General features: G+C 44.3%; 2 protein-coding genes across 4 annotated transcripts; both read right to left on the bottom strand.

The window, feature by feature from the left end:
• Positions 1-486: 486 nt before the first annotated feature.
• LOC136477694 (uncharacterized) lies at positions 487-9,157 on the bottom strand. Of its 3 annotated transcripts, XM_066475938.1 has the most exons (17): positions 8,783-9,157; positions 7,825-8,191; positions 7,624-7,752; positions 7,033-7,240; positions 6,577-6,723; positions 6,419-6,493; positions 6,164-6,235; positions 5,924-5,995; positions 5,205-5,276; positions 3,506-3,577; positions 2,857-2,928; positions 2,543-2,614; positions 2,006-2,149; positions 1,836-1,907; positions 1,225-1,371; positions 932-1,151; positions 487-819 (listed from the first exon to the last, which is right to left on the bottom strand). In XM_066475938.1, exons 2-16 carry the CDS (start codon positions 8,032-8,034, stop codon positions 967-969), a joined length of 1,749 nt encoding a protein of 582 aa, XP_066332035.1. In that variant the 5' UTR covers positions 8,035-8,191; positions 8,783-9,157; the 3' UTR covers positions 487-819; positions 932-966. The 3 variants fall into 3 exon arrangements, with proteins under 3 accessions (XP_066332035.1, XP_066332033.1, XP_066332034.1); XM_066475936.1 differs by having other exon boundaries at positions 487-1,151; positions 8,779-9,155; XM_066475937.1 differs by having other exon boundaries at positions 487-1,151; positions 8,761-9,155.
• An 8,658-nt stretch (positions 9,158-17,815) lies between these two features.
• On the bottom strand, positions 17,816-27,349 carry LOC136477695 (uncharacterized). The gene is made up of 10 exons (XM_066475939.1): positions 26,004-27,349; positions 24,407-24,886; positions 24,024-24,325; positions 22,544-23,269; positions 22,182-22,460; positions 21,533-21,694; positions 20,503-21,438; positions 20,200-20,415; positions 19,411-19,671; positions 17,816-18,506 (listed from the first exon to the last, which is right to left on the bottom strand). Exons 1-10 carry the CDS (start codon positions 27,286-27,288, stop codon positions 18,156-18,158), a joined length of 4,998 nt encoding a protein of 1,665 aa, XP_066332036.1. The 5' UTR covers positions 27,289-27,349; the 3' UTR covers positions 17,816-18,155.
• Positions 27,350-28,000: the final 651 nt, after the last annotated feature.

A 28,000-nucleotide genomic window follows, 5' to 3' on the forward strand; every position in this document is an offset into this window, starting at 1 on the left:
CAGGGCCTGTTTAGATTCCATGATCTAAGTTTTAGCAATTAAAACTTTAAATCAATTTAGCTCTTAAGACTCTAAACATATAGTTTAAAATGTTCTAAAATTTAACGAACCACCGTTCCTTCATTCATTAGACGACACCAATGAGCTAAAATGATCTAAAGTTTAACCTTTAACAAACTAAACTTAGACTATAGAATCTAAATAGTGCTAAGACAAAACTTTAGACCATGGATCCAAACATAGCCTGATAACTTTATATACCCGATAGTCACCGCCCATCTTTGTGGTTGCAGAGTGAAAGCAAAAAAACATGAACAGCATACGTGAGAGAAACAGAAAATAAGCACGCAGTGCTCATCGGACACCAACTTAACGCACACTTAACTCCAATTCAATTTAGGTGGTGTTTAAATCCAGAATAAAGTTTAGGATGTCTCATCGGAGTATTCGAATAGTAATAATAAAATAAATTACAGAAGTCCTCAGTAATTCATAAGAAAAATTTATTAAACCTAATTAATCCATCACTAGCACATGTTTACTAATTAGACTTAAAAAATTCGTCTCACAGTAGTAGTAACATGTACAATTAGTTATTTTTTAATCTATATTTAATACTCCATGCATGTATCAAACATAGAGTAAACTTTAGAGAAAGAAACTAAACAAGGCCTTAACCAAACATAACAAGATCGACACACATAAGCATCCCAGATGGCGAGGAAGCGTGCTATTTCCAATTCTCTCTCTTCCCATCGCGCCTTGTAGGGTGCAAAGCAACTGCCATTTCTTCAGTATCACCCGAAACGAACGAGCTCGCTGACATATAGCAGAACACCTACCACTCGTTAAAATCATTGTTGACTTATATATGCCTGCCTTCATTTCAGGCTCATCCAAGATACTTATCTACAGAACAGACTGCTCGAACCTGATGATTATTTACAACAGGTACCAAGTGTAAAGCTACTCTGGCCGCATGCTGATCAGATTAGGCAGCATTGTTGCTCGGAGCTTCCTCATCTCGTTTGCCGTGACCCGGGTGGAGTCTAGAGAGAGTGAACGCAGGTTCTGCAGGTCATTCAGGTGTTTGAGACCAGCATTGGACACCCGCGAGTTTGACACGTTCAAGTTGACCAAAGCAGTCAGGCCTGTAAACCAGATGGCCATGAGATTTGAACTGTAAAAAAGAAGTAAACTTATTCCGGCATGGAAGAACAATACCAGTGATCAGCTCCAAGGTTTTGTCTGTCAGATTAACATTTTGAGAAAGATTCAGCAGCGTCAGAGCCTTCAGATCCTTGATGTTCTTCACTCCAGCATCAGTAACGAACCCACCACAGACTTCAAGAGAAAGAAGATTCTTAAAATCTGCAGCAACATAAATTGTGTCAAATGATGTGGCCTGCTTAGTCACAGAAAAGATAACTAATGTCCAACAATGTATCCCCAGAATTATCTCCAAATAGGAACAGGTATGCCTAAACAACATGACCAACAAGCTCGCCAACTCAACAGGGCCCAGCAAAAGGTATTTCTGTACAGTGCTTCAGTCATTTTATATACTCCTATATGACCACCACAACCAAGTCATAGCGGACAAATGTAGTGTGCCAAGTTTTTTTTTTTTTGATAACATAGTGTGCCAAGTTAGTTAGGGTGTTGTTCCATGAAACTCACCTCATAAATATAGCTGGTATTACTACATATTCGAAGATTATTGACTACTGAAAAGTATAAACTAGCTGTGACTAGCCTCTGGATAGAACACATCAATTTTTCATAGCTTAACAACCAATTTTGCAACTGAAACTGATTTTGAAGTATGCTCTTACATCTGAAGCAGTTTGTGCCATAGTCAGTTATGTGAGCTCCAAAAAGGTCAAGATGAGTCAGCCTTGTGAGACCTGCATCATCCAACCCCATATATTAGTGGGAACTACCAAATACCAGTATAAATGGAACAGTAAGGATCTTGTACAAACAATCCATGTATGATACATACTTGTAAGTGCTGCCAAGCCAACATCAGTAATTAGGCGATTGTCAAGGTTAACTGACTTCAGCGAATTCAACATGGAGATCTTCTTCATACCAATGTCCGTGACCAAAGTAAATGAGAGATTAATACTTTGCAGATTACAAAGACCTGCGAAAATACATGGAGTCTTCTCCATTAAACTATTTAACAACTAGAAAAAACAGTGCATTTATAAGCATGCCACTGAAATAATGCATTTAGAAGGGAAAAAAGACGCACAGTGAAACAAGTAAAATATGCACTTATAACTCTAATATTCACATAATCCATGTTTTGTCAAGAGTCGCATACAGTTTCCACATAGGAAGCTAGCAACTTTGCATCACAAATTAGAAGTGTAGAACATTCTCTTTTTATATTTGGCGAAAGCACATACATTAATATATTGCTGTCAAAAGCAACCCTACAACTTTCGTCAAGGGTTCGCCATGTATAGGATTCAATTAATCTAAGAGGTAAGAGCTAAAAAAATTTCATATTTTTTCAAAAGTCAAGACAGACCAGATAGATGCTGGAGTCCATTGTTTCCAACTTCTGTATCAGAAAGCTCCAAGCTTTGCAGCAGCACAAGACCTGCATTAACATAGGCTCATAATGTTACAAGCACAAATATTCCTAAAAAGATTTAAGGAACATGCATTCACAGATACAGATGTATGAATTCTGAGTCAAACAAATAGTTAATAACATATCATTGACGAAAACCTGCAGGAATATAGGCACAGAATGGAACGAGTAAACAAATTGCAGAGATGATAAAAAGAACTGTACCTAAAGGATGCAGTAGACTGAAAACCAGTAAAACTGTTACTCACCTTTCAGATGTGATAGACCATCATCTCCAACCTTGCACGAATCCAAGTTCAAAGACTCCAAACTGATTAATCCTAGAAGCAAGAAAATCACAAGAACTTAGCTTTAACCACATTGAAGTTCTACTCTACAATGATTTTCTGGATTTTCAGTATCTTTAAAAGCAACAAAACAGAAGAGGGGGTCATCCTTTGGCAGCAATATGCATGGATATAAAAATGTATGAGTGCCCAGTGGAAATCACATGCTTTAATTTTATATCTTTTGGTTTTGGAACATTTCTCTCTGATCTATGTATTTTGTTATTTCGATTCTTTTTAGATCAAACACTTAGTTCCACAAGTAGTCTTTCTCGCTTATTGATCAGGGCATCAAGAACAGGAAATAAAAATCACTAGCTCATTTTATCAATGAAGAATAATATCCGTCCAAGCCCCTGAAGAACCAGGCCATTTTAATTCTTGAAAGGAAAACAAAACTATTAGATAAACTAGTGATGTAATACTATGTGCAAAATCAATTCCTTGAAACAAATAGCCAATATTGAAATAATAATAAAATATAGATTCGATGCATACATTGTATTGTGCAGACATCCAAATCTAAAAAGTTAAGATATGAGTTCGCAACTACATTATAAGATAATCATACCTTTGAGATGCACCAAACAAGCATCTGTAATATAGTTAAACCCCAAGTTTAAAACCTTCAACTTTTTAAGACCTGGAATGCAGCAATAGGCAATGAATTAGACAGAAGTTAAGCATGACATAGACATGCACAAAAATGATTAAATCAGTTATCAGGGTAACGCATGCTCAGTGGCTAACTAAATGCATGTATCATGTACGGCACATAAAAGCAGGTAAGAACTTCTAAAGTACTTGAAACAAATGCTGTCGGGGACCAATACTAGGGTACCCGAAGGGGAGGAGCTAATGGTCGTTGAACATTAATTCCTCCAGGTAGTCAAGGGCGCGACTGCAGCTCCAACCGACCCCCAGGTACGCAGGCTCCGCTTCGGCCGACCCCTGAGGGCACGCTCCGCCTCGCCCGATGTCTAAAGGCTGGCTCCGCCTCGCTTGACGTCCGAGGGCGGGCTCCGCCTCGCCCGACGTCTGAGGGCGCGCTCCGCCTCGCCCAACGCCTGAGGGCTCGTTCCTCCTCGCCCGACGTCTGAGGGTGGGCTCCGCCTCGCCCGACGGAGACCCATACTGCCGCCAACCACTACGGGTCAAAAAGTGCAACCCAAGGTCAAACTTCTGGCATCGTGCAGGGTCACATCTCAACACGACCTGTGCCCGCGACATGTCATTCCAGGGAACTCACATCGCCCACAATGACGGACGCGTGGTCACTATGCTGCCTACTCCCTGTACGGACGCTAATCAGCACGCTGGTTCGCCGCGCCGCCCGCCGGGGCGGAGTGTGACGTCACGATCCGCTGACAACGCCAAGGCGTGGCATCATTGGCGGACAGGCGCCCGGCGTGGAGCCGTCCCTATCACCACCTGCAGTGTCGGCGGGACCCGCACAAAGGAAAAGAAAGGCCCGTGATCATGAAGGACTTCCTCTCCCTCTCGTTCTCCTCTCTCCCTCCGCTGTAACCCACGCTTTCCCTTAGCCTATAAAAGGGAAAGCAGGGCATCCCCTAAAGGGCATCGAAAACACTAGCATCGCAACACATCCCACTCGAACCCCGAACATACAGCTGAGCAGCGACCGAGCTCTCGGCACCCGTTCATCCTTACCACCAGAGGCTTGGGACCTGTCTCTCTCTCGACCGTTTGTAACCCCTACTACGAACTTTCAGTGCTAGTAACACGAGCAACAACAACGAACTGGACGTAAGGACATTCTGCCCGAACCAGTATAAACCTCGTGTCCTCTTAGCACACCATCCGTGCCAGACGCGCAATATTAGAAATTTACTAGTTGGTGTTTACTCGAAACACCGACAAATACCTTTTGCAACCGCACGTTATTTGCCTATTATTTACTAAAAACCTGGGCATTATACAGAGGAGAACAAGAAAAGGTGGAGGGCAGGTTCATAAACATCTTTCCAAATTTCATGCAAATTCCTCGCATCTAATGTTGCACGCACAAGCGTGCGCTGACAAAAACACGCAAATGCACACACACAAAAAAATCATTAACTTATAACACACGCCACTTAACAAAAGGAAAAATTACCCAAACAAAATGTATGTCGCCCCATTAAACATATAAAACACACCCTGGCTGCACAACATGTATGCCGCTTAATATTAATGTTTGCATATTATAAAAACTGCACTAGTACTGACTGCTGAGTCCAGAAATAGTTAGCAAGTATCATTACATTTACCTTCAAAGTATTCACAGCCATCATTGTATATACCACAACGGTTCAAGTTCAACAATACCAATGAAGGCAATCCTACAAAAGTGAATGGCAATGAAGTGAAGATATATTACAGACCAAACAAAACCAGCCATTGCTAAGAAGATGCATTTGACACCTACAACTAATATCGTAGAAATACAAGACAAGACAGAAAAGTATACTAAAATCAATGACCCATATAGATCAATGATCAATGCAAGATATAATCAGGCAGTCAGTTCTCATCTGCAAGAGCTGAGTTGTAAATCCTAAAGAAAGCTAGCGTTGATTATAACAAGTATAAGAAAGCAATCATACTAAACAGCAATCAAACTCTATTTGCTCCCAGAGAAATGCCTCGTCTACACATTGTTCTTAAAGTTTGTAATTTTTCTGTAGAAGCATCTATCTAATGACTGAGCGCTTTATTATATACAAATTTCATAAGCCAGCCTCACATGAATCAAGAGTTTGTGTTGCATGCAGATTGCAGAACAGTTTATGGCACCTAATTAGGGAAAAGGTCAAAAAATCATAGCAAGTTAGTACATTATCATTCCATAGAAGTGCAACAGAGGTAGAACTCCAAACGCTGATGAACCAAGAAAACAACAGAAACAGATATGAATCTTTGACTGAGATCACATAATATCAAGATTCATAAGCACAACACAAGATACTATCAGGAAACGATGCAAGACCTGAAATAGCTTCCAAACAAGAAGCGGTCACTGGGCAGCCCTCTAGGTTCAAGTGAGTGAGCTTCTGCAAGCCTAAAGGGAAGAATAAGCATACTTGTCAAACTTTAGATAAACTTAACACAGGTCATAAATATCAATGTACATTAAAAAGCTAAATAAAGCCCAAAGCAGACAGCGGTACATCCACAGCAAAAACGATCAACCTCCAAACAAAAAGAAGAAACTTGTCATATTGTTTACCTCTGATATACGACACCCCCAGATCTGTGATCTTACAACATGACAATTGAAGGTCCTTCAAATTTGTAAGATCTACAAAAGAAAGGTGATCATCAACCATGCAAAAATGGGAGATCTGGGAATGCCATCTTATAAATTTTACTATGTTGAAAATGACAACAGATAAATTTCTATCAAGACAACCGCTTTGTCTGACATACTGATATCATATAATGTTTCTGAGGGAAACACAGAAACAAACAGATATGCTGCTACCTGTTAAATATTTGATGTCTGAATCCGCAATATAATTGCAATATCTCATATTCAACGACTCGAGCTTTGTCAGATCTGGAAAATAAAAAGACATTGCAACTGATATTTCAAGTCAACAACTCGGAAACTAGTGAAAGTTCATGAGGACCAGAGGAGACCTTTTAAATGAATAAGGCCACCATGAATCTTTAGGCAACCTTCAAGGTCGAGATTTAGTAAGTTAACTAAATTTGCAAAGGCTCTCATTCCTTCAGCAGTAACAGCATTACTTCTCTTGAAGCTTAAAGAAGTCAGGTTTGACAGTCCTGCAGATATAGAAGCATTAAGTTTTAGTATAACAAAATACAAGTTCTGAAGCATAGAAAGTTAACTGTAACACAAATTAAAATAGGGACTTGTATTTGAAGTGCTATCAATAGGCCAAGTTTAGGGTAAGGGTTGGACTTCATAACACATTTGAGTTTGATAATAAGCCACCATTCAAAGAACCAACTAGATTGTAGTGCATTAATCTTGCACACAGTTTAGAGTTTTTAAGCTCATTCTTAAATCCATCTTAAGTGAACTAAAGTCATTTAAATAAACAAAACCTCAGCAAGAAACATGTGACCAACCTGACAATACGACCAACCCACTTTCGGATATTTGATCACAGTAATTACATGCCAAGCTTTGCATGCTTGAGCAATATCTAAGAAGATCTATCCCACTATCAGTTACTTCAGAGCAAGAAATATCAACCGACAACAATGACTGCCTTTGAGATGCCACTACTTCCATCCAAGCATCATTTACTCCAGGGTACTCCCCTAAGCCAATGTCCTAACAATGAGGCATGAAAGAACAGTTATCACAAAAGTGAAATAGCCTCATATTATCACGCAAGAATCATTCTCAAAAGTGAAAGCTAGTTTCAGATAAAGTCCTCAATAGAAAAGTGATTATCGATTCCAAAATAAGAGGAAAGAGCATTTAAGCACCTAATAGAAAAACATCTAACAAGAGGTTCCAAACTTCCAATTGTCGCTTGCTAGACAGCATTGCTTATTGTAACTACTAGATCCCACCTCTCGAGTTTGGCATGGATCTCATGGGACCAACCTATGTGCTATACTTACAAGCAAGCTAAACAAATTTCTTCTGGGGGGAAACAGTAGGGGCATACTCCTACAGGAATGCTAGACATAGTAGAACAGAAACCTTACCTGCAGAGCACAATCCCTAAAAATTTGAAGCGATGCCTCGGTAAGACGGTTTGAATTTACCAATTCATTGAAAATCTGCTGGCTGAGATCCCTCGGCAGCATTGCAAAAGTAGAATACTTGTTGATATCCTGCAAATACTACTGTGTTAAAAAAAAAGGCATTCCATATCAAAATTTAAACACATGTAGCCACAATACTACCTGGCAGACTCTAGCCACACAGAACTCCATGAGGGACGGGCACCGCCCAGGTTCATTCCCCTGCCCCTTCCCGGAGACATCAGAATTGCTGCGGGGCAGCGTAAGCAGCAGCCATTTTAAGCTGCTGGTCTTTGAGAACCTTGGGGATGTCTGGAGAGAGTCACCTTCATCCACCAATTGGCTTCTCTTCCTTGAGCAGACACCACCCATGATCGAGGTGAAAGTATCGAACAAAATCCAGTCACTCCTCTCGCTATCAACAATTTGTTTTGGTTCTAGGAAACTGGTAGCTGCACAGCTACTATCCTATAATCCAATTGTGGCGTAGTTACAGACCATGGCAGCCTTCGTCACCTCCCACTCCATTCTGCAACATGAACATATTTGTTGAGCATTTGACGGTGACTCAAATCTGTAAATGAACATACGCCTTTTTGCTAACTTTTTTTATCAGAGTATGGGTGCTCAGATTTACATTAAGCAAACAGTACATCGATTTTTGTCAATCATCGATCGGGCTCGGACCCTACCCTGACCAAAATAGTCAATTGTAAAACGAAATCGAAACTGAGAGTACACACCGATTAACCATCGCGACTTCTTCAGTACGATCCTACCGGAAACAATACTCTACGGATCAAACATAGAACCCTGGCCAGGTAGTGGTACCGAAATTAAAACTTAAAAAGCAAACAAAACACCACAGCGATCGAACGTCAGCACAAATCCAACAGAGCACAGAACCGGAACCTCCCTAAACATCACTGATCAGTCCTTCTGAGGTAAAAAAAATCTGGAAAATCCCAAGGTAGATAGATTACCGAACGAAAAGCGCAAAAAAGTTCAGCCAAGTTGAGGGGAAAGGAACAGTGCCCAACCACCCCCGCACACAGGAAGTCCCACACAAACATGGAGCCGCCAGTACGAAGTACAAACCGGTCGCGGAATTCTCACCCACCCGGAGAACAGCGGGCCGTCGCCGACGCCAAAGCCACCACCAACCCAGCTACGCCCCCGGCTAGGGTTTATCCACTCCACTCGCGGCTCAACCCCAGCGCTGCGACTGCGAACGCGAGCACGAGCAGGAGCACGGGAGCGAGAAGGGAGGATTAACCCGCGGCTGCGCTCATAAATATCTGACGAGTTCTCGCGTGGTGGCGGAGGGGGAAGGGAAACAAAGGGGGAGAAAAAGGAAGGGAGGAAATGCAAGTGAGAGAGGGCCGGCGCCGCGACAGAGCTCCACGTGTCCCGTGGGCCGACGGATCAGTTTCGCTGATGAGTGGGGTTCTACCGGGAGCGGGAGGCCAAGAGCGGCTTGTGGGGAAGGGGAGGAGAGCCGGAGAGGGCTGTAGGAGTGGGCCCGTGGAGGGGAAGGGATAAGGGGGAAAGGCGAAGGGGGCACGCAAGTGATCGGCCGCACGCTAGCCCGCTGATTATGCGGTCGAATGTGTGGTCCTTTTCCTATCGGCAGGGCCTCCAGTAGAGTACATGTGGGTTCCGGTCCGCAGTGGATTTTTTTGGGCGTGATTGGTTGTCCAAATTGGATCGTTATTTGGCCTATCCTGCATTTTTTTTTTGTATTCGTTTGTATTTCCTCGCATCTTTTTTGTGTTTTCTCTCGTGCAGATTCCCTCCTCCATCCCGCATGGTTTCGTCCTCTGGATTTCTCCTTCCCTCATGGTGCAGGATGATTTGATTCACCGAGGATGTAGAGATCCATGCGTCAGACATCCAAAAAACTAATGCATACATGCAACCAAACACAACCCCGTCTTATACTGCACCAACAGCCAAGACAACCAAACACGACCACCTGTACGAGCTCAACCCGACTTCTTCGGTCCTGCACAGCCTAGCCATCCTGGCTCAAGGCTCGCTCTGCAACCAATCACGCCCTTTGAGAACGTCTCGGGCCTGGACGGGACGTCACGTCCGCACGCGGCTCCAACACCTGCGCTACTTCCACGTCAGCATTCCGTCCCACGCTCGTGTCCCGCCTTAGCACCCGCGCTCCCGTCCGCCCCGCCGGGAAACCCACGTGAGTTGACTAATAACGGCTAAGCAACGACAGCCACCGACCGCGTCACCACAATCTATTTTTACAACCTCTAGATGAAAATCTTTACGATATACATCTAAAACAGATGAAACATTTAGAACATACAAATGAAGCACTATTGCCACATGTGCAACCTCCCGATGTACTTTTAAAACATCCAGATACCACACTTGCAACATATGATAGATGAAACACTTGAGATATGCGTCTGAAACACTTGCAACATACGTGAAAAAACAGATGAAACATTGGGGACAGCTGCTTGCAACATACACGTACAACCATTGCAACATATGTAACATACTTTTGCAACATCCACATAAAATAATTGAAACATATATCTGAAACATTGGCTTGCAACATGTCTAAAAAGCATCCACAAACACTTGAAATACAGCATCGCCGCATGCCCATGACCTATCTGGTGGGCAACTGCGGTGGCGCAGGCTGGTTGGATGGTGCGTGCTCGCACGCCCTGGTCTAGCGTGCGAACGCTAGACCATGCCCGCCGTCGCCCGGGTAGGGGAGGGCCAGATCCGGTGGGACGCGGGGAGGGTCACGACTGCCATGGAGTGGGGGAAGGGGACGCCATGGAGGCTGCCAGGTTTGAGGGAAGACGCACGTGGAGAAGAGATGGCTGGATCCATGGAGGGGAGAGGAGGAGGCTTGCTCGAGCCACCATGGAGTGAGGGGAGAGGGTCACGGCCGCAGCGGCGGAGAAGAAGTGAACTAACGGCGGCGGTGCGGTGGAGGCGCCCGCAGCGGCCGATACAAAATGAGGAATGATGCGTCGCACTATTTTATTTTGTTTTGTTTTTTAGGAACTCTGTATGCGGGCTGGGAGCAAGCAGTGGCCCAGTCCATAGGCTTAGCTAGCCACGACCGACACCGGATGGACGTCCTAGCCAAAGCATTATCAAATTTCTTTTTATCAGTAATTTTCTACTAGCCAAACAAATGATTATAGAGTACTACACTCCTACTTAAAGAGAAATTTACTAGCTCGGCGGCTGCTAAATTCTTTTGGTTACCAAAATATATATAGTTTAGGTGTGAATTTTAAGCTTCGTGGATGGGTTCGATCAAAAGGTACATTTGTTTCGACCTTAAAGAAGTAATTTTGTGTTTTACACATTAGATAATGTCCTACTATCTCATTAATTAAAGTGGTGAGTCATTACATACGTTGCCAAGAATCACATAAAAATTTTGATGAAAGCTGGCTAGTAAATTAAAAATCTTCATATAGAAAAAATAAATGATCTCGTCCTAGCTTTTGCAGCGCGGTCCGTAGAACAAGCTCAGACAGTTCCTGTGGGCAGGGCCCTGGATGACCAGCGAAGGCAACCACAAACCCTAGACCCATGACTACGCGGCCACAAAGGATCTCCCACCGGGTCACCGCAGGGTTGGGCATAGAGGATGGTACTCGCGGCCTGTACGGGCAAGAACAAACATGTCACAGTTTCAGACAAACATGTCACACAGGCCATCGCAATAATCAATATTGTACTACTACTCGCTCGTCGCCACGTCACGTCGAAGGCTCTAGAACGGTGGGTGGTGGTGCGCTGCCGCCGCCGGCAACCGGCTCGACGAGCCGTGGGAGCTTCGATCCAGCCAAGGGGAGTCGTCAGGTCACGAGATTGTCTGGACCGGAGTGAGTGCGTCCGGTCGGTCGGTCCCATGCTTCCCCCAGAACGGAAGGAACGGCGCGATTCTTTCTCCGATCACATTTCCGGCGAGGCACAAAACCGATTTCCCACTCCGCTCCACTCTCACTCTGCTTTTCCGATCCGATGTCACTCGCACGGCAGCGCTGACGCCATCAAACAAACGTACGTGCACGGTGCACCTGGTGGATTCTCTCGTAGGAGTATACTATGCGTGAGTCGTGACCGTGTCCTCAATTGATCCATCTGTAACCATCGCTCGTGGGTGTCTTCTTCGACGCGTCTCTGTGCTGAGTGCTGACTCAGGGACACGTGAGGGTACGTATTGATTAGTTTAGCAGGTTTTTGGACACGCGTCGGGATGATTCACTGACTCATCACGACAGCCCCTTTCGGCTCATTGTTCTTTCACCAAGAGAAAGCAGGACTACAACATACGTGTCTAGGCCTCGTTTAGATGCAGCCCAAATTACAAAAAAAAAAACTAACTTTTGGAATTTGGAATCTAAACGGCCGATGGAAAAAATTTCGGCCTGCACGGTGCAAATTTGGCCTGGCCCAATCATTGCCTCGGGCTGCGTGCATCCCCAGTATAACCCTGACCACGGCCCCGTTCGTGCGTCCGTCTCCACTCCCTCTCCCCCGGGAAACCCTAGGCCGCTCTCGCCCCGCCGCCGCTCTCCATTTCTGCCGCCGCCGCTCTCGGTCTCCCCCGCCGCCGCTCAGTCCAGCACCTGATCCAGCCCACCCCGTCCCCGCGCCCCTCACCCCATCAATTCACTCTCCCCCCGAACCCTAGGCCGCTCTCCATTTCCGCCGCCGCCGCTCTCCATTTCCGTCGCCGCCGCTCTCGGTCTCCCGCGCCGCCGCTCAGTCCTCCACCAGATCCAGCCCGCCTACGTCCAGATCCACCTTCCCTTCGTCCAGATCGGGTGTCCTTGACCTCCTCGTCGGCGATGGACGGGTACCACGGCGGCTCGAATCAAGACGGCGACTTCAACGACGGCTCCTTGGACAACGCTTCCGGCTACGGAGACGGCTCCGAAACCAGGGACTTCCTGTCCCAGGCGCCGCCGTACGCCGGATCCGGGGCCCACACCGGCTTCCGCAACAACTCCGGCGACGTCTTCAGCTACGGCTTCGGCAGCAACGCGCCCTCCCTTAGCCACCTGGGGTTCAGCGAGCTGGACCTCAACGCCAGCCATTCGTGGCCGGGCTTGGCTCGTTACCAGGAGATCCTCCAGTCCCCGACTGAAGACGGCGGCAGCGGCAGCGCTCACGGCCCCCCCTCCCATGCGCGTGCCATCCCGCGCCGGCAGGGGTTCCCTCGGCCTCCGACCTCCTCGCCGCCGCGTGCCTCCCCTGGGGCCTCATGGTGATGAGGCAGGCGGCTCGGCTGGCGGTTCCAGGAGGCCCGGTGTGCGTCGTAGCCTAGTCCAGCCCGCCGCCGCCGACGAGGACGTCCCTCCGACTAATGTCCCGGTACACAAAGTTTCTTTCTCCATGGGATTGCTGTGCTGTGTTGTGCTTGTGGTCTAGTACAAATAGATTGCTGTGCTATGTGCTGCTCACATGGTAGATTGCTGTGCTATGTGCTGCTCACATGGTAGATTGCTGTGCTATGCAGTGCTTGTGCTAGTACAAGTAGATTGCTGTGCTGTGCTGTGCTTGTGCATGCTGTTTATGCGAGCTGTTTATGCATGCTTTGCATGCATTGCTGTCCTTGTATAGGCATATTGTTTACCTACGCCATGTCCTTGTTTAGGCATATTGTTTACCTATGCCATGTGTTGTTTTTTCTTTATGCATCATTTCAGAGTACCCTTAGCAGGGCCCAGTGGAGTCCTCAAAACACCCGGACTTTCTGTCAGCTCTATGTTGACGAGATTGACAAGGGGAACTGCCCTAGGGGTCAGATGTCGAAGTGGGGTTGGAAAAATCTGACAGAGGGTTACTTCAAAGCGACAGAATTAGTTCATGACAACATCATCTTTGGGAGTAGGGTCCACCAGCTGAAGAAGGAATGGAATGACCTACGGAAGCTCTATCACAAGGAGACAGGCTTGGGGCGCAATGCAGATGGCTCCATCAGTGTTTCAGCTGAATGGTGGAAAACCAACGACAAGGTACAACCTATTTCTGTTTTGTAATCATCTTTTTCTTACCTAATTCTGTGTTGTAATCATGTGTTCTAAACAAGTTCTTTTGTAATTCTTGTTTTACAGGACAACAAGCTTAAGGGTACACTGCCTGACTACATGGACCTTTTGGAGCGCATGTTCCTTGGCGTAGCAGTGACAGGGGAAACCGCTTATGCTCCTAGCCGCAGGAATGCACCACTGTATGTGAGCAGTGACGATGACGAAGACGTCCATACCCCTCAGAGCACTGGGAGCAAGAGAAGCTACAGCAGCCTCAGCACCCGCAGCACTGTTGCTAGTCCCAGCAAGAGGGGCAGGAGTCCAGCAGTGAGGATGAATGAAGGCATAAGGAACTTGACCGTCAGTCTGGACAACAGGACTGAAGCGCTGAAGGAGATTTGGCATGAGAGGAATCAAGCTGTAGAGAAGAAGAAGAATGACAAAATGGACACCATTGATCAAGTGATACAGCTGGCTAAAGAGGCAGGGGCAACAGAGGAAAATGAGAGGCAGTGGATTGGTGTCCTCATGATCACCCAAAACGAAGCTGCTATGAGAATGTTTATCAAGTCAGAAGCAAAAGGAAGGATGGCCATCATTAAGCACTATGCCGGGGTCGTTAACTAGACCCTCTTAATAATGCATTTGTCATGTGTTTGTGTCATGAACCTCGTGTACCAAGTATGTGATGCATGTTGGTTGAACTACGTCTGTCATTTGTATGTTGTGTTGTCGAACTTGTCGGCAGCAACTAAGTGATTTGTGATGTTCGCTTGTGATGTCTGAATTTAGCCATACTGTTTGTTTCTAGAGTCAGTGCTGTTGGATTTGAGGTACTGCTGCCCTGTGTATGTTGTTCCCTAGGAATTAGAACTGATTTGTGTTCATTTGTTTGTTTCATGTGTGCAGGGGGCTGCTCAACCTGCTGCTCCGGTCGTTGATGAGGATGACGATGACGATGATGATGAACAGTGGGAGGACTTCTTCAGCTTATTATTTGATGACATCGAAGAAGAAACTGCAATCGTATATGGTATGTCCCAGTATGCCATGCACATGCAAAAGTACTATAATAGGGCATACTATAGGGTGCCAAAGATGACTGGGCTGGACTGGGTAGAACATAAACTAGCAAATGAAACTGTCTGTTACAACATGTTTAGAATCACCCCAGATATGTTCTATAGACTGCACAAGGTATTGACTGATGAGTATGACCTCAAAGACACAAAAAAGTCCACCTCAACTGAGGCTTTAGGTATGTTCCTTTGGATGGTTGGTGCTCCACAATCATATAGGCAAGCTGATGATAGATTTGAGAGGTCACTAGCCACAGTCCACAACATGTTCTATAGAGTGCTGCCCTGTGTTGTTGCACTTGGGAATGATATCATTAAACCTGTGGACCCAGAATTTAGTACAATGCATCCTAGGGTGAGGAACCGACGGTTCTATCCTGAATTCAAGAGGTGCATAGGAGCTATAGATGGCAGCCACTTCCCTGTTTTGGTGCCACAAGATAAGTTTGTGCAGCACTTGTGTCGCAAGGGCATCACAACTCAGAATGTGATGGCTGCTTGCGACTTTGACATGATTTTTACTTTTCTCCTTGCGGGATGGCCGGGGTCTGCCCATGACACAAGAGTGTTCGAGGATGCCATAACAACATTCAAGGATGACTTCCCTCATCCACCTGAAGGTAGACAACTAGGTGGTAGTACATTTGACATTTCTAATTGAAACATTTAACAATTACAGGTACTTGGTGGTGTAGGGATGTTTTACTTGGTGGATGCCGGCTACCCAAACCGTCCCGGGTACCTTGCTCCTTACAAGGGAACGAAGTACCATATTCAAGACTTTCAAAACGCTGGAGAACCTCGAGGTAAACAGGAGATATTCAATTATGCACACTCATCTCTTAGGAATGTGATTGAAAGGGCCTTTGGCGTCTTGAAGATGAAGTGGCACATATTGTTGAGTATCCCTGCCTATCCTCCTCAAACACAAACACAGATTATAGTTGCTTGTGTTGCTTTGCATAACTTCATAAGGTTGAGTAGGCAATTTGATGTGGACTTCCAGCACCTAGATCATCATGTTAACTTTGTGCCGGCTGAAGCCTATCTTGATCAGCCAGAAACAGAGCCTGCCCCTGATAGCGCAGATCGTGAACAGATGAATGCCTTTCGTGACAGCATTGCGAACAGGCTGTTTAATAGATATTGATACATGTGTATGTTTGAGAACTTGTGAGTTGTAATTGTTTGATTGCGGCTTGGACTTGTAATAATGTTGCTTGAGGACTGTAATACTTGAGGACTGTAATATTTGGGTACATGCATTGTAATATTTGAGGACTGTAAAATGATTTTCGGACTGTAATAATATTTGAATGTTGTAATAATTTTGGGTTTCCCCTACTGCATTGTGCCTGGGACAATGGAGGCCTTTGTGGCTGCATGTATGGATTTGCATGCGAGAGCATGCAAGGAAGAGCAGGCAGCATGCAGCATGCATGGATTTGCATGCATGCGCATGCAAGGATGAGCCTGGCAGCAAGCATCCCTCCAAATGCATTTAATAGTGCCACTTGTGTCTTTTAGTCCATTAATGCTTTGGCAGGTTTTCCACCCCTTTGGATGTCAGATTTTGAACCATTTTGGATGAAAAAATTTGGGTTCAAAAAACTTGCAATCTAAACAAGGCCCTACAATCAGTGAGTCCTGGGGATGACATGATTGACACCCAAACCATGGCGTCCCACCTCCCGAGTACAATGAGCGTTAAGTCCTGGTGTGCATATATTTTTGGATGTTTGCGAGTCTAATTAATATTAATAGTCGTCTGCAGCTACGCTTGAAATCTTATTACAGTCTGTGCATATGCAAAGCTCTCGAATGGAAGTAGCCAAGCCTTGCGGCCGCGTGATGCAAAAGAATGAAAAAGGAATAGCTTCCCAGCTCCCACTCTGGGCTGAATTAACAGAATCGTTCGAGCCCACCAACCTATTCCCGCGGCCTCAAGTTAATTGCGGGCAAGCCGAACATCACCAGCTTCAACGGCCCTAACAACGCTCTCACAGGGCAGGCTAACTGGACGTCAAGCCGTTCTTGGGCCGTTTAATAGGAGGCCCGAGGACCACCGTCCACGTCAAACGAAGGCGAGGCGCGCGCGAGTGACGGCGCTGGAAAAGGCGGGAATTGCCGTCCTACGCCCGGCTGCTCTAAGCCACCACGACCGTGCGGTGCGGTGCCCACTGCCTCAGCGCGCTTCGGGGTTCCCGGTGCTTTTGGCCGTCGACCGTCAGTACCTTGAGGCGCGCTTTCGGCCTTCCGACTTGCATTTCTCTGCTTCCGAGTTCCGACTTCCGAGCACGGCCCACTGCTCAAAAACAAAGGATCCCAAGTAGCAGAATGCAAGCAACTCAAAAAAAATGCACCCAGTGGGGATAAGATAGCCTCGGGCATTGGATTAAGAAGAAGACATTCTCACGCAGGTCAAGAAAACCTTCGAACCTCTGCACCATCCATATATAGCTGCACCGTAGTTCCCGTGAGATTGGACTGACCTTAAACCTATGCTTTGACGTGTGACAGACGCGATGATTTTTTTCAACGCGTAGATAAACTACGCCTCTTCCGGCCAACAAATTCTCCCCTGAGGGGGGTCGAACTACCAACTGGTCTAACGTTCGCTTCCAATGCAAGCAACTTAAGAATGCACCGCCGGAAAATGTTGGGCAGCAAATCAGGATATCGATGAACCAAAGTTGGCACGGGAGACAAATAAAAGAGTCAAGTACATGAGCCGCCCTGAACTTGTCGACTGGTGCTGCTTAGATCAAAAACTTTAAAAACATATTAAACATATTTTTAGGTCACTAAACTTGTCAACTGATGCACCATAATTATCAATCCATAAATGAACCTACAATGCAACTTTTTTTAAATGAACCTACAATGCAACTTTTTTTTGCAACTTTTTACAAGTTTAGAGACGTTCGGTGCACCACTAACAAGTTTAGGAGCCCAAAAATATGTCTGCAAAGTTCATAGACCTAACACCTCTGGACAAGTTCACGGACCACTGATGTACTTAACTCTAAATAAAATAAAGCCTCGAACCCGGTCACCTTTACCTACCGCAACTCTCCTCGAAAACAAATGAACCTGGATGCTTTTAGAAGTGAACAAGCACAACCATTCCCATAGCTCTCCACTTGCACCTGATATTTCCATCGGTTTCCTTGATTATTACATACATTATTTCATATCAAGCCCTTCACGCCCATGCGATATCAAGCCGACGGCACTACCAAGTAAGTACAAGAAGAAAGCCTGACGGAAGGCCAGGAACAAAAAGGCTATCACGTTGGGCTTGCCCAGCGGCTGCAAAATACGCCCAGGCAAATGTCGCCCGTTGAATCAAATGCGCAAAATCGCCACCTCTTCCCACTCAGCTCGGATTGAACCAGCGGCCCGTCGCACCGTTCAGTTGCCCATTCCCATGGATCCCTGCACCGTTGGGTGCCATTGGGGATGTGGGGATCCGTGAAGCCGGAGGGCCAACTGCCACTGAAGGAGGCGAGGAGAATAAGGCGGGGATGTGAGAAAGGGCAGGGCCACCCAAGAGATGGCTGCTACCTTTCCTTTGCTGGATAGCTTTGATCTGCCTTAAACTCTGCTCGTGGATGTTTGCAAGTGCCTCCAGCTCATCCAACGACAATGATTCGACGCCAACACCATATAGTGGAGCATGCCGGGCCATCTCTTCTTGGAGTGACGTTTCAAGTGTCCGAATGTATTGCTGAAAATGATGATACATCAGTAAACATTATAGGTTAGTTGTGATACAAGATTCTACACTAGTAATAAGAGCAGCAGCAGGAAAATAATATGAAATTGCCAAATTGGTCATGATAATGAGTACCCCGGGCCATTCAAAGTTGTTCATAACCAGCACATACTAGCTGAAAACCAAGTACAGCTCAGGTAGTGATGACAGGCATAAAAAAAGTTACTAATCCACCACAGAAATTTGCATGTTCGCAATGTTGTAATCAGTAAGGTCCATAGAGTTTTGCTCGGCATTCAATTAGATCAATTAAAAATAACGCAGGGTTCATCCAAAAACCAGGCATACCATTTGGACTACCTATCTAAAAATCAATATGGAAAATATTATATGGCGCCCAAGGGGATTGGCACCCTCTTAAGCTCAAATATCAAGTTGCAATATTTCAAAAAAAAAATCATCACAAAAACCATGTATTTATTGATGTTGATATTAAAAACAGAAGTGTCACTGTCAGCACATGATGAACACTGCCAAGTTGACTGCTTGTCTATTTTGTTTCTTGACATCTGGGAGTAATTTCAAACTGAATTGTTGTGGCTATACTTAACTTTATATGTTCTACATACATGATTTTTGTGATGATTTTTTTAAACAATGCAACATGGTATTTTAGCTAACGAGGGCACCAGCCCCTGGGTGCCAAATCTGCACTCTACAGGCAATACTGTTTCCCGATATCATGGACAAGTCCCTAAAAACGTATGATGCCATTGACTAATACATCTTTGTGACAAAAAAAAAACTATGAAAAGAATTGTCATATTTTTAACAATGCATTTGAAGTAGTCAATATAGGTGCAAGTGTGGAACATACAGTAGTTGTGGAAACATAAAAAATTAGCAAGGTGGAAACCTGGCAAACTTGCAGTTTGGATTCCATGCCATCAATGTATGCTTCACAACGAGTAATTTGCTCTTCTTTTTCCTTTTTTTCTCCCTCTGTTTGCCCAACTGTCTGTGTCAGCCTTCTCACTTCATTCTCAAGTGATTTTCGAATTTCTTCACGAGTCTGTGTTTCAGCTGCATAACGTTTTAATTCATCGTCAAACCTTTTCCTTGAAGCTTCAGCATTCTTCAGCCGTTCTGCTAATGTATTTTTCTCCTTTGTCACTTTCTGCAGCACATAGCACATTAGTTTGGTTGTTTAAAAATGTATAGCAAATACCATTGGTATCATTTGAAATGTAAACAGTTAGATGAAGGTCATGATAACTGATATCTCTACTCCCTCCGGTCCAGTTTATAAGGCGCACAGACACATCAAGATTCGGACTTCACAATCTTTGACCAATAATTTGGCAAACAATTTTTAAATTGTAAAACAAACTTGATACGGTTTCTTAAAACAGTGAATGCGCTATCATCCTACACTTAACCTCAATCATAAGGGATAAGTTCTGCATACTGCATATAGAGACTCAAGGTCAAGGTGTGCAGACATATTAAGAATAACTCAACACAAACTACAATGGTAGCCAAAAGAAAACAAGGCGAGGAAATAATTTATTTCGACAATCGGTATCATAACCAGTCTATCAAACAATTGATGACAAGAAACACAACAGAAACAGATGAACAGTTTATTTTGATCAGCATAAACACATTTTTTGACACATATTGTTTAGGATTACTACTTCTTTACCTTTAATTCTTCACGTTTCCGTGCTTTCACCAAGGAGAGTTGTGACTCTGCATCATTAAGACGATCATGAAGATTCCTCTTTTCAGCAGAGAGCTTTGCAATCTGATCACCTTTCTCTGATCGCACCCATTCCAACTGATTCTCAATCTCTCGCATCTGATCGGATAATGCCTTCTTCTCATGAGTAAAACGATCCCTCTCAGCTTTTAGCTCAGACTACAGCAATGAGAAAATCAATAAATGTTAGGCTAACAAACAAAGATGAAAAAAAAGGGTTAACAGCTGGTCACAACAAAGAAATACCCTTAGACCGCCATTAGTTGCCTCCAACTCAGTTCGCTGTTGGTTTAGTGCAATCTTTTCGTTGGTGAAATTTGTTTGCTCCATTTCCATGTCCTCTCGAAGACGAATATTTTCATCTTCAGTAGCACATATTTGGTGCCAAAGATTTGCACGGTCAGCCTGAGCAACTTCAGCAACCTCACGCATCATGTTCAAAACAGGTCTCGCGATCCCATACTCCTCCTTAACAAGAAATACCAAGACATCCATATCGATGTCAACTGCTCGGCAGTTATCTGATGTATTTGTTGCTCGATCAACAAGGCCCTTAAGAATTCTATATCTATAATGATCCTCGGCATAGATCTTAAATATGATAGCGTAAAGCATCCGCACAAAATCTTGAACCTTCGTTTCTGTAGATAGAGATAATACCTCACCAAGTGCAAGGACTGAAGTGAAATCATTTTCTTGGACAGATAAAGGTTCAAACTGCCCATCTAACAGAACTTGTTTGTTCTGTGAATCATTCACAACAGACCCAGACTTTGAACTTGACCTGTAAGAATGTCTTCTTTCCAGCACCATGGCTACTAATTGTAGACCAAAGGACCCTCGCAATAAAGCCCTCTCAAAAACCTGTGCGACTTCAACAAATAATCCAGGCATTGATAACATTTCTATCAGTGCAAAAACATCTGATAGATGACTTCTTCCATGCACAGCTTGCTCTTGCCAAGAATACATCCCTTCAGCTGAAAGCCCATCTGTAGAACAAGTACTACAAGGCGATGTTGATGATAGGCAGTTGTTTTCAGGCTCACAATCAGAATCAATATCCTTCAATATAGCTTCAGCTACATCTGGCTGGGTTTGAATTGTTTTAGACAAAAAGTCAAGCACGCAATGTGGAACTTCAGTTCCCAAATCTTTCAATCTCAATCTAACAGCTCTAACCTTTGGAAATCAAAAAAACAAAGCAGTTAATGATATGAAAAGTGAGAAGATGCTGAGCAAGCAGGAAGTCAAGAAGCATGACTGGTAAACATACCGCTACAGAAAGATGCTGACACTGTGATGCCGCCTTAAGAACATAAGTAATGGCAGCTACAAGAGGCTCATCATTTGAGTCAGACAATAATTCAAGTGCATGAACAGATGCTTGTTTCCAGATATCACTTTCAAGTTCTAACTCAGAAAGAGCACCAAAAACCTACCATAATTAATTGAAAAAAGAATCGTGTCAGGTATTAGTTGTTCACATATATTTTATATAAGCTAATCAAGCACAATAGCTATCCACAAATACAATCATATAAACCCACAATACATACAGTAGAACAAATGCAGACACATCAGCTATTCATTCCCAAAATAGCGGAAACCATATGCTTTCACACAACAAAATTACTGAAAAGTGTCCAAAAAGTTAAATTAGCCAAAACCATACTAAGGGCCACACCACAAGCCAAGGTGCACACTTCTTAATCTTTGATAAAGAAATAAGATTTTGTAGATTATAACATACAGATTCAGTACAATTGGATTTATATTTGAAAGTACTTTCATATGATGTCAATCTCGTGGTCATTAACAATATAACATAAGAGATATTAACAGTCGCGTAGCCCTGGAGACCATCCCGGGTCAATACATGCCCCATAGTAGCACTATAGCATAGTCTTAGGAGGCAAACTTACTGGCAATCTCAATGAAGGCTCTGCATCTGGCTTTTGAAGATGATCTAACAGGGCACAAGCTGCAAGGGAGTGTTCCGAACCATCCACCAACTTTGGTACAAGGGAAATCAAATCTTGCTGGAGCTGTTTTGGAGCTTTGTCGAGGACAAGTGCAATCTTTCGGACAGCCTGGGGCCGCCTTCTTGGTTCACAGCATCCATGTGGGACAGCGCTGTCCAATGCCCTCAATGAATTAACAATCAACCCTAACAGTTCCTCTGATTGCTCTGGCCATTTTGACTGAGAAAAAAATTGGTCAGATCATACACTAATTGAAGGAATGTGATCATAAAGGTTAAAAAATAATAAACCTCAAATCATACCCAGGAAGCCAGCTCGGGGCCTTCATCTGCTGGCAAATCAGCAGCAGATGTTTCTGGAGGAAAACAGGAATGTTCTAGATTATTTACAGCGATCTCAGTTGCAGCCAAATCTGTATTACGCATTGCAGGACTATCGCGAATATCATCACTATTAGATTCCACCCTCGCATACACATCATTGCATGCACAATCTGTTAGTTCACCTTCAACGCTAAGCTCTGGTGGAGAGCTAGCCCCATTTGAATCAGGAGAAGCTTTAGTGCTTGCTGAGGAACCACTTTCTTCTGAAGGTTGGCAACACTCAACCATTATATCTAGAAGCAAATCTATGATAGCCTGCTTCAAGGCACTAACCCCCATCAGCAAGCTAATGAGACTTGTGGAGCTTGAGCTTGAATCACACTTTGAAGCATCTTTCTTTCCACCACTCTTGGTGGATACTTTGGTTGGAAGAAGCATACGCTTAACTTTTGCTGGGTTATCCAGATAAACACGCAGACCAGTAAGGAATCCAGCTATCGCAGTAGCATCTGTTAGAATTTTCTCTCTTAAAGTAACCTGTGGTTGAGTATAGTTATCTTCGTATGTAAGAGAAAATCCAGCTCTCGAGAGGAGGCTCTGGAAAATATCCTCCTCATCACCACTCATATCTTCGCTATCTTCGGAATCAACAAGTTCATCAGGATCTGTCGACAATTCATCCTGGTCATCATCTGAGGCCCAAACCTGGTAGACAAGTTAATTATGAGCCTAATAAGAAAAGAGCACTGTCTGCCATATGAGCACATCTGGTTATCAGTTCCAAGAATGTACCATGAACAAAACGGATATTTATATCAGTGTCACATTAGGAAGGACTACAACTTGTGCACAAGCACAGCTACAACTTACATACAAATATCATGCTATGACCCATATAAAATCCTTCAAAGGTAAAGACTAAAGTCTGCTTACTCAACAATAGTTAACTAATCCAGCACATAATGTTATCTTCCGAAGATGTTAAAGTCATATGACACCCGTTCAAAAAGGGGAAAAAAAGGCGGGGGGTCAGAGGACATCCCATTGCTTTGAGTGAACTAGCAAATATGAAGCATCATTGCAATATACAGCAGGACACATTTCCTATAGGCCATAGCTAGGCCAGCATAGTCCTCAGCAGTAACAAGCACAAAAAATGTAACTAAAACAGTAAACAAAAGGGCCAAGAGTGCTTCAACATGGATAGCTGATGCTACACAAGCCTCATTAAACAATGCAATTCATTCATTCCCTTGCTAAAAAAATTATGGGTTCACAGGACTCTTAACTGCAATATGATAGGTGCACAGTTTGCTATGCTTACAATTGTTTTCATTGGCATATGCTGTAGCAAATCAGTAAAACTCTACGTATCAGCTGCTTCACTAAACTTCCCTCTGCCTATGCATTAAAAAGCACAAATAGACAAGACATGAAGAAAAAGCAAATGAAAACTCACCTCAAGATCAGAGAAATCAAACCATGGGCAACAGTCTATGATTTCACAAGTGAAAATAACAGTGTCCCGAACAAGAAAGCCAGCATCAGTGTCAACCATGTCCGAAGTCTTCATAAACTGGAGAACAGAATTATTCCATGTTTTCGTGCAGATTGAAGATTCCTTGCACACAGTTTTTGCAGAATTCTTCTGATTAACTATAGCCATTTTATAATGTACCCAAAAGTTCTTATCAGGATCATACCCAGATGACTGATCACTCTCCAAGTATATGCAGATCGTATCAAACGACTCATATACACCTGCAAGTTACGATGAGGTAAACACAACGTAAGGGTTTGGTGCAGCTGTATAAGACAAGAAAGTGAATAAATTTACTTTACCTATCCGCAGCTCACAACCCCCAGCCTGAAAAAATTTACTAAAAATCTTTCTGGACTCCATAATCTCCTTAAAAGACAAGAAATTTTCCACTTTCCATGTGAATGATGGCCGCTTTGGTAAAGCTTCAATCTGACATCCATAAGTTGAACTGCATATTTCAGAATCTTCATCGGTAAGCTCTTGCATAGTTGCTGTTTCCTTCAGAATGAGAACCTCGGCTGAAAACACAACAGTATCCTGCACGAGAAAACCTGCATCCTGATCAAAGAGGCTAGTTAATGTCACAAATTCGCGCCAACCCCAATCTTTCGCTGACTTAGAGTAACGATTCTGAGACTCTTTCGTGATCGACTTCTCCTCCACTTTTTGGTTGATGACAGAGAGACGATGGCTCACAAAGCAACTCCATTCAGTAGTTGTATTTCGGGGATCTGTAACTTCCAGAAACACTGACAGGTGGCATGGTGGTTGAGACTGCCCTGGTTGCAGCAACATAAACAAAACCAAGTGAAAGGATCAGTACCGAATTCTAAGAGTGCCCACATATGCAACATTAACAAGTAATCATACTCAGATGCTACTGAAAAATGGACACAGTTTTCTTATAGTGAAAACAAGTTCAAACTTCTAATGGACTAAAACATTGGGGACTGCCATAGAAATATGGACTCAGTGGCAGCAGTTACTGCCCCCAAACAAAACTAAGTACTTGGTCTATAACACTGAATTCAACATCGAGGGAAGGAGCCCCAGGAAACCCAAGTTGTGGCCGCATCTGCAAATGCATATTCTACTTCAAAAGTAGAATTTAAGGTCAATTTGATGCTTCGATATAGTCTATAGTCATATAGTGTAATCATGAGTCAGCTCTTGGATCAGCTCCAACAAAAATTGGCACTGTTTTACAATCTCAAACAAAATAGGGGATTTAATAACAAAAGAAAAGAAAAAAAAATCAACACTCACTGTGGTGCTCTACGAATGCTGCTACATGGGGAAAATAACACTTGTTAGTGGCATCCATTGGTTTTATGCCACACGAATAAGCACTTCATTAACAGGGATCATGGATGGACAAAATGTGAAATCAACATGATATATTGTTTTGGAAGAGGCAGCAGCTACTTATACAAGATAAAAAGTGTGCCTGCCATCCACAAGGACAAGTAGGACAGCTTATTTGAGAGCAGTAGTTATAAGCCACGCCTAAGAGAGAGAAGTTATGCCAGTGTAATCATTGATTGCCTGATTGGTACATTAACTATTAACTATTGTTTCTAGGTACAAATTAAGAATTGATTTTTATGGTAAAAATTTCATTAATTCCAAATGAATGGCAAACTTCAAATGCATGTCTGGATTTCACCGTTACAATTCCCGAACCAATTTAATCAAGCACCCCTGACCATTGATTCACATTTTTTCAATCATTAAGTATCTAAAAGATTTGTGCAGACCATGCAGGTGTACACATGCTTAGTTGCCTACAGCATTTCACCAAGTTTCACTCCACAAGCAGTTCAATGTATGTCCGAACAGAATCCACAAAGTCAATTTCAAAGCTACCATATGAGAAGCATAAGCCCTAGTGCTTACCCCGTGGATAAACAATAATACGGCAGTCTCGATTCCCAACTTGAAACCGTCTGCTTTTGATACATAGACCCACGATCTTGCGCTTTTTGAGAAGCTCCTTGAGTCTTGTGAAGCTTTCAATCCTCCACACAAACTTCCCAAAGTGTCCATCTGACTTCCTAGCCCCAGCACGCCCACCACTAGCACCACATATTCCGGGAACCATTGGCAAGCTCCGAGTGAATGAGTTTGACTCTTTTATGACATGCACTGAGGCACTAAACACCACAGCTCCATCTACCAGGTATCCGCTATCAGCAGCCAAAAACTCATCCATCTTGATGTATTCTCCCCAACCTAGACTGGCACTGTCCGCCCCAAACCGACCATACGAGTCCTTGTGGATATGGCTCCCACCAGACCTCTGATTAAGGATCGAAATGCGGAAAAGACACCAGCACCCGCGATCACCATCTGGCACACCACTCCCTGTACCACCTGATGCCAATACCGATGCCGATGACCCAGATGCTACCTGCACAACGGGCTCCTTGCTTTCCAGACAAACAGATAAATGCTCTGCGCCAGAGACATTGCTCTGATAGACGCTAATCCGGAGCCCGCAGTCAGTCCCGCCAGCAGAGGCAGCGGCAGGGAAGAATGCAGGGCTCATGATCTTCTGTGTGCGGATCATTTCTCGGAAGAGGCCAAAATTCAGCACCTTCCAGGTAAAACGACCGTCGGCATCGGCGAAGGAGGCCGCCTCGGAGAGCACAGATATGTCAGCAGCAATGACGAGGGCGTCGTGGGGCTGGAAGAGGATGGCGGCGGAGGAGGAGGGCGCAAAATCGCACCAGCCGTGGGAGCGCTTCTTGGACGAGAATCGGTGCCAGGAATCGCGGCCCAGCGACTTGGCGGGATCGGTGGGGTGCACGACGGAGAGGCGGTAGCTGAGGAAGCAGTCCCATTTGGAGGAGGTGGTTGTCGTGGTGGATGACGACGACGACACCGGGGTTTTGGGGTCGAGGACCTGTAGGTAGAGGGAGAGGTACCCCGGCAGCGCCTGCGAGTCGCCGCGCGGGTAGAGGAGGAGGCGGCAGTCGAAGCCGCCGACCTCGAAGTACCGGCTGTAGAAGGTGCGGGCGCGGGTGCGGGGGAAGTCCGGGAGCGTCCACCGGCAGGAGGCGGAGGCGTCCCCGCGGCGGTCGACCGTGAACGTCGCCGACGTGGAGTCGGACGGCGAAGGGGAAGGGTCATCGGTGGTGACCGCCGCCGCCGCCGCGGCGGCGGAAGTGGTGGGCTTCATGGATTGGGGATTTTTGGTTTGTGTTTTCGGGGTGTGTTTTCTCTCCCTTTTTTTTTTCTTTGGTCTTTGGCTCTTGGAGATGAGGCGAGGAGGGTGGTGCTGTTTTTTTATTTGTTTATTTATTCTGTTTTCCTATCCTTCCGTTTCTTTATTTTGGTAATCAATAATGCCAGTGCCACCTACTAATGTATGATTCACCTTTCACATTTTCTTCCTCCTACTAGAGTGAATGTGCTATATGAATAAAGCTCTGGCTGCAAGTCGAAAAGTTTGTTGGGGAGAAAGGGAATGTGAGGTTTTATGATCTAACTTAATCTCTCGACTAATTAACAATTAGGGTTGACAATTGTTCATATATGTGACTAGCTTGTAAGAATTCATGCATGTTGTGTTAGTAACATAATCTAGTTTGGTATTGTATATTTTTGTATTTGTATAAACAAATAATGGCTTAATCCTTGGGAAGTTTGTAAGTTCGTTATGTGACAAAAAGGAAAAGATATGGTTTTATCAAGTATGTTCAATACAAACATATAACTACTAAAGTAATAATAAATAAATGACTTGAAGGTAGGTTTGGAAGTGTATTCGATTTGCTCTTAGTCACTACGTCAAAAAAATTGTCTGTTTGTAACTTTTGTCGTGTTTCATCCTTTGACCAACACCCACTAGGTACATCATAAAAAAATACCAAACACTAAAACTTGTATGA

The sequence above is a fragment of the Miscanthus floridulus genome, chromosome 8, assembly GCF_019320115.1.
Source record: "Miscanthus floridulus cultivar M001 chromosome 8, ASM1932011v1, whole genome shotgun sequence".
Lineage (NCBI taxonomy): Eukaryota > Viridiplantae > Streptophyta > Magnoliopsida > Poales > Poaceae > Miscanthus > Miscanthus floridulus.